General features: G+C 45.3%; 1 protein-coding gene and 1 long non-coding RNA gene across 2 annotated transcripts in view; both read left to right on the top strand.

Moving 5' to 3' along the window:
- The window catches only part of LOC108803014, a 2,530-nt gene extending 1,333 nt beyond the window's left edge, over positions 1-1,197 (top strand). Inside the window, exon 3 of the long non-coding RNA XR_001942250.1 lies at positions 1,091-1,197. This is a non-coding gene — a long non-coding RNA (uncharacterized LOC108803014). The remainder of the gene's footprint in view (positions 1-1,090) is intronic.
- A 7,963-nt stretch (positions 1,198-9,160) lies between these two features.
- LOC108803013 (phospholipid scramblase 1-like) overlaps positions 9,161-10,983 on the top strand; it is a 21,109-nt gene continuing 19,286 nt past the window's right edge. Inside the window, exon 1 of the mRNA XM_018574865.1 lies at positions 9,161-9,238. Coding sequence (XP_018430367.1) covers positions 9,161-9,238 — 78 coding nt within the window. The remainder of the gene's footprint in view (positions 9,239-10,983) is intronic.

Raw genomic sequence — 10,983 nt, 5'->3', positions numbered from 1 at the left:
CCCCCCATCCACCAGAACAGGCATCCTACAGAGAGACTTGTTGCCGAATAATGGGTTTGGGATAGTGAGGGTGTATGAGATCTCACATCTGACCGGGACATAGACATCTAGCAGAAGACTTGCCCAGTGATGAGGACGAGATGGTGAGGGTGTATGAGATCTAACATCTCACCGGGACATAGACCTACCAGAAGACTTGCCGAGTGATGGGGATGGGATAGTGAGGGTGTATGAGATCTAACATCTCACCGGGACATAGACATCTACCAGAAGACTTGCCCAGTCATGGGGACGTGATAGTGAGGGTGTATGAGATCTCACATCTCACCGGGACATAGACCTACCAGAAGACTTGCCGAGTGATGGGGACGTGATAGTGAGGGTGTATGAGATCTCACAGCGACATAGACCTACCAGAAGACTTGCCGAGTGATGAGGACGGGATAGTGAGGGTGTATGAGATCTCACATCTCACCGGGACATAGACATCTACCAGAAGACTTGCCCAGTGATGGGGACGTGATAGTGAGGGTGTATGAGATCTCACATTAACCAGGACATAGACCTACCAGAAGACTTGCCGAGTGATGGGGATGGGATAGTGAGGGTGTATGAGATCTCATATCTCACCGGGACATAGACCTACCAGAAGACTTGCCGAGTGATGGGGACGGGATGGTGAGGGTGAGATCTCACATCTCACCGGGACATAGACATCTACCAGAAGACTTGCCGAGTGATGGGGATGGGATAGTGAGGGTTTATGAGATCTCACATCTCACCGGGACATAGACATCTACCAGAAGACTTGCCGAGTGATGAGGACGGGATAGTGAGGGTTTATGAAATCTCACATCTCACCGGGACATAGACATCTACCAGAAGACTTGCCGAGTGATGGGGACGGGATGGTGAGGGTTTATGAGATCTCACATCTCACTAGGAGCTCCAGGAAGGCAGGAGAAACTATAACCGAGTCTGTTTTTTTTTCATCTCTTTTTGTAACATTTGTAAAAAAATAATTGCTTGAAGTTTATTATTTTAATCTTTTATTTAGTTTCTTCTTTCTATATATTTTTTATTCCCACAGTCTCAGTGTCACAAGGCTGGGGGAGGCTCTTTGACGTTCTCGATGTGATGGGCCAGCGACTGTATCAGGCCACTCAGTCTGTGCAGTTCTGCGGGCCCCTCTATGATCTGAAGGTCCGGGATAACACGGATCAGAATGTCATGGAGGTGGTGGAGAACCGCGCATGCCGCTGTAGTAGACTGGTGGGTGCGGTTTGTATTATTAGATTGTAAGCCCTCAGGGTTCTTCTTACCACCTTGGTTTGCATTGTAACGGTCATGACTTCCTATTATTGTACAGCGGTCCGCAAACTGTTGGTGCCATATAAGTCCTGTATAATAATATAATATAATACAGGAGGGAGATGAGGGTTCATGTTACTGCAAAGATCTAAAAACTGCTCTGAGATCAATATGGGGGTCATGGAAGACTCATCCGTTATTTGTAATGTACATTATATATAATTGTATCTACTTTGTACATCATTAATAATTTATGTCAATGTTTATAAACAATGTTACTTTGTATCTCTCTATCTCCCTCTGATCAATGTTTATAGAGAGATACAAAGTAACATTGTTTCTAAACATTGATCAGAGGGAGATAGAGAGATACAAAGTAACATTGTTTCTAAACATTGATCAGAGGGAGATAGAGAGATACAAAGTAACATTGTTTCTAAACATTGATCAGAGGGAGATAGAGAGATACAAAGTAACATTGTTTCTAAACATTGATCAGAGGGAGATAGAGAGATACAAAGTAACATTGTTTATCTCCCTCTGATCAATGTTTATAAACAATGTTACTTTGCATCTCTCTATAAACATTGATCAGAGGGAGATAAACAATGTTACTTTGCATCTCTCTATCTCCCTCTGATCAATGTTTATAAACAATGTTTCTTTGTATCTCTCTATCTCCCCTCTGGTCAATGTTTATAAACAATGTTTCTTTGTATCTCTCTATCTCCCCTCTGGTCAATGTTTATAAACAATGTTTCTTTGTATCTCTCTATCTCCCCTCTGGTCAATGTTTATAAACAATGTTTCTTTGTATCTCTCTATCTCCCCTCTGGTCAATGTTTATAAACAATGTTTCTTTGTATCTCTCTATCTCCCCTCTGGTCAATGTTTATAAACAATGTTTCTTTGTATCTCTCTATCTCCCCTCTGGTCAATGTTTATAAACAATGTTTCTTTGTATCTCTCTATCTCCCCTCTGGTCAATGTTTATAAACAATGTTTCTTTGTATCTCTCTATCTCCCCTCTGGTCAATGTTTATAAACAATGTTTCTTTGTATCTCTCTATCTCCCCTCTGGTCAATGTTTATAAACAATGTTTCTTTGTATCTCTCTATCTCCCCTCTGGTCAATGTTTATAAACAATGTTTCTTTGTATCTCTCTATCTCCCCTCTGGTCAATGTTTATAAACAATGTTTCTTTGTATCTCTCTATCTCCCCTCTGGTCAATGTTTATAAACAATGTTTCTTTGTATCTCTCTATCTCCCCTCTGGTCAATGTTTATAAACAATGTTTCTTTGTATCTCTCTATCTCCCCTCTGGTCAATGTTTATAAACAATGTTTCTTTGTATCTCTCTATCTCCCCTCTGGTCAATGTTTATAAACAATGTTTCTTTGTATCTCTCTATCTCCCCTCTGGTCAATGTTTATAAACAATGTTTCTTTGTATCTCTCTATCTCCCCTCTGGTCAATGTTTATAAACAATGTTTCTTTGTATCTCTCTATCTCCCCTCTGGTCAATGTTTATAAACAATGTTTCTTTGTATCTCTCTATCTCCCCTCTGGTCAATGTTTATAAACAATGTTTCTTTGTATCTCTCTATCTCCCCTCTGGTCAATGTTTATAAACAATGTTTCTTTGTATCTCTCTATCTCCCCTCTGGTCAATGTTTATAAACAATGTTTCTTTGTATCTCTCTATCTCCCCTCTGGTCAATGTTTATAAACAATGTTTCTTTGTATCTCTCTATCTCCCCTCTGGTCAATGTTTATAAACAATGTTTCTTTGTATCTCTCTATCTCCCCTCTGGTCAATGTTTATAAACAATGTTTCTTTGTATCTCTCTATCTCCCCTCTGGTCAATGTTTATAAACAATGTTTCTTTGTATCTCTCTATCTCCCCTCTGGTCAATGTTTATAAACAATGTTACTTTGTATCTCTCTATCTCACCTCTGGTCAATGTTTATAAACAAGGTGTTAGATGGTCTGTTTTTATGTATTTACACACCAGCTCCTGGCTACCATTTTGACAGTCAGGATTTGCCAGCGAGTGTGAGGTTGGCAGCAGCAGGCTAGATGGACCGGGTGCACAGCACACACCCTTTGTACTTCAGTGACACTTTTTTGGCCATGTATGCATGCCTAGTGTCCACAACTGGTTAAAAATAAGTGTAATCTTTCTAGGTTGTCAGGGATGAAATGTGGGCAGCATTAGAATAATCCAAACTTTGGTAGGTTCTATTATCTGGTGGGTCTCATACAACAACGTTTTCATCTTCAGATGGTGGGACTCTCCAGAGAGATTCCATGTTGCATCTCATACATTCTGGATATATAAAAATGTAACAGTAAACAACCCTGATATGATAGAAACTGGTCTGCCCAGCCTGGAATCCAGGAGTGTTGATTCTGGTTCCAGAAGCTGACCACAGTTCAGGTGTGTCTGTTTATTCAGCTGCATACCTGTGTAGATTGCAGGTCACCTGCGCCACTCAAGGAGTCAATGCAACAATAAGTATATCCAGATAGACTAGAGCCCTCCCAGAAACATTAAAGCTATGCTAAGCCCATTGACGTTGTATTCATATCCGTGACCACACAATTCAGGGTCTGGGTATGGCTGTAGCCTCAGCCTCATGTAATGAGCTTGGACATCATAAACAAAATGTCTCTGCAAAAGATTGATTGAAGGATTCTAACTTCTAGTGTGTAAAAGATAAAAAACAGGACTAATACTTTTCTTTCTCAGAGCAAAAAGCCACATGCAAGGAGTTCATACTTGTTTAATACTTGTGTCTGTTATAGATGGAGGTGATTGTCCCATCAGCCGGGATGATCGGATTTGCCACTCTGCATTATAACACACTTGTCACCCACCTGTCCATCATGAACCCCTCGAAGGAGGTTATTTTCTTAATTCTGGGTCCCAGCTTCCACACCAGCATCTTCGGGAACGTCACCTTCGAGGTATTTCATGTAGGATATTCTAATGCGCGTGATCCTTCAGCATAGACTCCAGTCTACATGACCATTTCTGGAGAGGCATGCTGGATATCATAGCTTAGGAGCAGACAAATGTTCCCTGTAGATTGGGGTGTTGACAATTTTTACCGCTTTCTACACGATTGCTATGGCACCCAACCCAACAAAGGATGGTATGCAGTGGGATCAGACCAATAATGGTATGCCAAGTTTGGTGCCTCCCGCCTTCCAGTGTATCTGTAAATTGTTATGGTTGACCTGCTGTTTTTAAGGCTGGAGGCAACTGCCATCTCCTCTATCTCTAGCTGAACCACTCCCTGAAATCTCTATAACTTCGAATAATTCCATTCCGTCTACCTCTTGTCTGGTGTCACCCTTGTCTCGGCTATTCCTTTCCAACATCTAGAACAGGGGGTGCCCATTAGGTAGATCGTGATCTACCAGTAGCTCTCAAAGCTGATGCTGGTAGATCAGGAAGGGGGGGAAGGGCGGCCCCTTTATTCCATTTTGGTATATTTATCTCGCTGTGCACACACGATTACCTATTAGCCTGAGACTGCTGAGCCGAGCTCCCTGACACCTTTCTGGTGGATGCTGGGGGTTGTAGTGCTATGTATTACATCAAAGAATATTAGTTTACACAGCCTGTTGCACTACATTGTTTGCAAAATACAGCAAGGTAAGCCAGGAGAGAGAGCGGAAAGAGACAGACAGGAGAGAGAGCGAGGAGAGACAGCCAGGGGAGAAAGCGGAGAGAGACAGACAGGAGAGAGAGCGAGGAGAGACAGCCAGGGGAGAGAGCGGAGAGAGACAGACAGGAGAGAGAGCGAGGAGAGACAGCCAGGAGAGAGAGCGGAGAGAGACAGACAGGAGAGAGAGCGAGGAGAGACAGCCAGGGGAGAGAGCGGAGAGAGACAGACAGGAGAGAGAGCGAGGAGAGACAGCCAGGGGAGAGAGCGGAGAGAGACAGCCAAGAGAGTGAAGAGAGACAGCCAGGAGAGAAAATGAGGAATGACAGCCATGAGAGAGAGGAATGACAGCTAGGAGGATGAGCAAGGAGAGACAGCCAGGAGAGAGAGAGCGAGGGAGGTTTGTTTTTCGTTGGTCGATCTCATGTAGCTCGTCATTTGAAAAGTAGATCTCAACACAAAAAAATTGTGGGCACCCCTGATCTAGAACATCTTCCAATTTCAACCTGTACAACTCTTCCCTAATCCCCCAATACCTCTTCCCAACTCAGGTGACTCCCAAAGTTCCATTGCCCTTATGTCTTTAAAAAATTCTTGCCTGTAAATTCCTATCTATCACTCCAGTGATAAGAATTGACTGTGCAGACCAAACTGTCTGGACCCCTCCCCCTATCCGCTCACTTATTTTCAATAACCCTCCAAAACTGACCAACTTTGAATATTTACCTTAATCAGTAGAAATGAGCAATCAGCTCCCATCACTTCCAGACACTCCCCTATGGCCATCACCTGTATTCACTGCCATCACCCGTATCCACTGCCATCACCCGTACCCACTGCCATCACCCGTACCCACTGCCATCTGTCTTCACTATTGTATCTAACTGTCATCACCTCCAGCCACTGCCATCTAGACTTGTGCGCCGTCAAAAAATTTGTTCCGTTTCGGAATATCCGTTATTTCGTAATTCGTGTCCGAAACTCAATTCGGATTCGTACGAAATACGGATTTTCGTTAGTTTCGGCACATTTTCGTAACTTTACGAACATTCGTTATGATGAAGTTAAAAAGCAAAAATACCTTTGTTAATATTGGAGTCGATGTGGTAGTTGTTGTTTTTTTATCCGAAATACAAATTCCGTTAACGGATTCCGGATCAGAATTTCATATTTCGGATAAAAAAAAACTACCATCAACTCCAATATAAGTGTACTTTGCTTTTTACCTTCAATATAACGAATGTTCGTAACGGAACGAAAATACGTCAACGGAATTTCATATTTCCTGCCTGTGTATTGTAATGCGACTCTCAGCAGCAGCGGATCCGGATCTCGGATTAAAAAAAAAATCTTGTCATGTTGTTCAACCTCATTTACAGGGGTAATATTAGTTCCCGTTTCAAAGGAATTCGGATCCGAAATTCGTTAACGGAATTTCGTATTTCGGATATAAATTCGGAAACTGCCATTCGGATTTCGGATGCTTCCGAATTTACGAATTTCAGGAAAATTCGCACGAATTTCGATTCGTAACGAAACGCATCGCACATGTCTACTTGCCATCACTCAGGAATAAAGAACAATAGTAATCTTTGCTCTGTTATTTGGATGGTTCTTGTTCTCGAGGATCTTTTTTTCTGTATGTTATTAATAAGGATATCTTGTACTTTATCTTCTGGGATTTCTGTCTCTGACACTTTTTGTCCGGAAGGTGAAATCCCGGGATGAGCAGCATGTGGTGGGGATGATAAAAAGCGACGGAAGCAAGTACACGGTGACATTTCCCATGGACCTGGAGGTGACGATGAAAGCTCTCCTACTGGCCTCCTGCTTCTATCTGGTGAGCACGCCGCCATTTCTTCCTCTAGGTCACTGCACCTTCTGGGGTGCCTGGTACACGGGGCACACACCAGCATATGTGTATGTGGATTTTATGCATCTCTTCTCTATTTTATTACATGGAATGTATGTTTGAATGTTGTTGGGTGCAGTGAGGCTTCATCACAATGCAGAACACAGTCCTCCCACTCTTTGTTCCAGAACACATTTCTCCTGACCATCTGTCCCCTTTCTGAAGACGTGCCTACAGCTCTCCCCTTGCTTCCATCCAGAACATCAGCATGGTGCCCTCCTATTGTCCCTTCCAGAACATCAGCATGGTGCCCTCCTATTGTCCCTTCCAGAACACCAGCATTGTGCCCTCCTATTGTCCCTTCCAGAACACGGGTATCCTGCCCATGTGCCCTAACAATCAGAACACCGGTCTCTTACCCTCCCACACTTCAATCCAAAACGCAGGTCTGGTACCCTTACACTGTACTTTTCAAACAGATGTTCCCATGCCCTTCCATTGCCTGGGGGACAGCCAGGAGAGACAGCCAGGAGAGTGAGAGAGGAGAGACAGCCAGGAGAGTGAGAGAGGAGAGACAGCCAGGAGAGTGAGAGAGGAGAGACAGCCAGGAGAGTGAGAGAGGAGAGACAGCCAGGAGAGTGAGAGAGGAGAGACAGCCAGGAGAGTGAGAGAGGAGAGACAGCCAGGAGAGTGAGAGAGGAGAGACAGCCAGGAGAGTGAGAGAGGAGAGACAGCCAGGAGAGAGAGAGAGGAGAGACAGCTAGGAGGATAAACGAGTAGAGACAGACAGGAGAGAGAGCAATGAGTGACAGCCAGGAGAGACAGCCAGGAGAGACAGCCAGGAGAGACAGCCAGGAGAGACAGTGAAGAGAAACAGCAAGGAGAGTGAGAGAGGAGAGGCAGCCAGGAGAGACAGTGAGGAGAGAGAGACAGGAGAGAGAGCGAGGAGAGGCAGCCAGGAGAGACAGCTAGGAGAGACAGTGAGGAGAGACAGCCAGGAGAGACAGCCAGGAGAGACAGCCAGGAGAGACAGCCAGGAGAGACAGCCAGGAGAGACAGTGAGGAGAGACAGTCAGGAGAGTGAGAGTGGAGAGGCAGCCAGGAGAGAGAGAGCGAGGAGAGGCAGCTAGGAGAGACAGTGAGGAGAGACAGCCAGGAGAGACAGCCAGGAGAGACAGCCAGGAGAGACAGCCAGGAGAGACAGCCAGGAGAGACAGTGAGGAGAGACAGTCAGGAGAGTGAGAGTGGAGAGGCAGCCAGGAGAGAGAGAGCGAGGAGAGGCAGCCAGGAGAGACAGTGAGGAGAGACAGCCAGGAGAGAGAGTGAGGAGAGACAGCCAGGAGAGACAGTGAGGAGAGACAGTGAGGAGAGACAGTGAGGAGAGACAGCCAGGAGAGACAGCGAGGAGAGAGAGTGAGGAGAGAGAGCGAGGAGAGACATCCAGGAGAGTGAGAGAGGAGAGGCAGCCAGGAGAGGCAGCCAGGAGAGACAGCCAGGAGAGACAGTGAGAGAGACAGCCAGGAGAGACAGTGAGGAGAGACAGCCAGGAGAGAGAGACAGGAGAGAGAGTGAGGAGAGGCAGCCAGGAGAGACAGTGAGGAGAGACAGTCAGGAGAGAGAGCGAGGAGAGACAGCCAGGAGAGTGAGAGAGGAGAGACAGCCAGGGGGAAAAGAGAGGAAAGGCAAATAGAAGATCATGTTTTCTTAGACTGGTTCCTGGAGCCTCTCTCCCCCTCCGCTGCAGTGGACTAAGGTCCCCGAGTCATCACGTTCTACATACAGTGTATAGGACACTAGGATGCCGAGGGACCTGCCATCGCTGCAGTAGAGGAGGAGAGAGGCTGGAGGGAGCGGTATCCTAGCCAGCCAGCTCAGAGGATCAGGTGAGTATAACTTTGTGATCTCTGACCTTAGGCAATAACAAGCAATGAACCCTTGCAGTGCGGAGCTGGTCCCATTGGAAGGGTTGATGCAAATGTAACCGGAGTTGTTCTTTAGTTGTACATGGACCATCTCTGGGCATTGCATTTGATAAATGTGTCACACGCCAGTGATATATATATATATATACAAACAACGTAATGGCTGGAGTTGTGTTTGTCTCCGCTGCAGGAATCCCTCATTTGTGCCACGAGAAGGGGCGTGGCCACCCGTCCAAGCAGTAACTAAGCAGATGTTGATGTCTCGGGATATGAACCGGACCTCTTATGGCTGCAGAAGCACACGCCGAGCTGCCAGAAGAACTGAAACTCCCGCTCAGTATAACGATGAAGAATCTTCCTCCCTCGTGACGGCGGCCGTCATTGACGTTACTCTACGATGGTCCTGCAGCCCACCGGTGTTAAGGCTGACCTGGTCCGAGGCCGTCCAACCTTCATTAACCGCTTGCTGACCGCGGTGGTCACACCCCCTTCCCGTCCCGGACATTTTTCAGTGTTCAGCGCTGCGGTACTTTGACTGACATTTATTCCGTCATGCAGCGCTGCACTGAAATACATTTGTTACCATTGTTTGGGGACACATAGAGCTTTCTTTTGGGGGTATTTAATCACCGCTGCGGGTTTTTTTTTTTAGTAGATAACGAAAAAAGTACCGAAAATTTTGGAAAAAAAAAACCTGTTTTCCCTCCGTTATGTTATAAAACAATTATTATCACCCAATTTTTTTGGGTAAAATATAAAAGTCGGGGTCACGTCGGGTAAATAGACACCAAACACGTCAAGCTTTAAAACTGCGTGCGTCGGCTAGATAGCAAAAAAAAACGACCGTACCCAAAATTGACAATAGCCGACGCTTTAAAAGCTTTTACCGCTCATCAGTTTAGTGTTATCGGTGATTGGCGGGCCGGGAATTATCGCTCTCGCTCAGACGTCCGCGGCGATATGTAACACGTGCGGCGCAATGGATGTGATTGTCATTTTCGCACGTAGGCGGACTCGACGCATGTTTGCGCGTGCATGTGGGGGCGGGGGACTTTAATTGTTTATTTTTTCATTTTTTATTGCTTTGATTCGTAACTTTAATTTTTTTTAAACTTTTTTTTTTCCACTTAACTTTATTGCTATCACATAGGGAGCAAACAAGCCCCCATGTGATAGCCAATTTGCACTCGGTTTGCTGTCCTCATGGAATGAAATGTTATTTTGAATCTCAAAAGCGCAACAGTTTCTACTCTGCCATCAAAGTGTAAATTCATTGAAGCAATGTTTCTCTGTCAGCTACAAGGAGAACACACCAGAGCCGAATTAATCATTCCTAAATTCTTCACCAGTACCCAGGAAGGGGTTACCATATATTGGAATGTGTTTTGTGCTCTAGAGGGGAGTGGATGTTCACCTCGAGGTGGTCTCTGCCATCAATTACAGCGATATATATATCAGTGGTCATAATATTTAAATAGAAAGGGTCCTGGATATGATGTTGTTTCATTGTTTTTAATAAGTGTGATGCATTGACAACGTTGCCAATTGTAATATAAGGTCCTTGTCACCGTGTCTGCTGTGTTCATACTCTCCCAAATGTATCAATTATATTTATCTAATCAATAAAGTAAAGCCATGTGGCTGATTAATTATCTAACTTTGGTTGGAGTATAACTTCTTTTTCCATGTCACTGCTTCTCATAGAGGTGGTATTCTTACACAGATGCTTATAGGTTATCAACCATATCGGTTGATGTGTAATTGTTACACACTATAGTGGTATCATTTTATCTTATATACGCCAATTTGCAGTGACAGGTCCTCTTTATGGAGACATCGGGGGTCTTTAAGACTGGCTGTCTCTCCTCACTCTTTCCTGACTGTCTCTCCTCTCTCTCTCTCCTGGCTGTCTCTCCTCTCTCTTTCCTGGCTGTCTCTCCTCGCTCTCTCCCCTGGCTGTCTCTCCTCACTCTCCCCTGGCTGTATCTCCTCTCTCTCCCCTGGCTGTCTCTCCTCGCTCTCTCCCCTGGCTGTCTCTCCTCACTCTCCCCTGGCTGTCTCTCCTCACTCTCCACTGGCTGTATCTCCGCTCTCTCTCCTGGCTGTCTCTCCTCTCTCTGTCTTGGCTGTCTCTCCTCGCTCTCTCCTCTCTCTTTCCTGGCTGTCTCTCCTCGCTCTCTCCCCTGGCTGTCTCTCCTCGCTCTCTCCCCTGGCTTTCTC

Source organism: Nanorana parkeri, unplaced genomic scaffold, assembly GCF_000935625.1.
Source record: "Nanorana parkeri isolate BGI_ZX_2015 unplaced genomic scaffold, ASM93562v1 scaffold3298, whole genome shotgun sequence".
Taxonomy (NCBI): domain Eukaryota; kingdom Metazoa; phylum Chordata; class Amphibia; order Anura; family Dicroglossidae; genus Nanorana; species Nanorana parkeri.
This window is presented reverse-complemented; position numbering and strand designations above follow the sequence as displayed.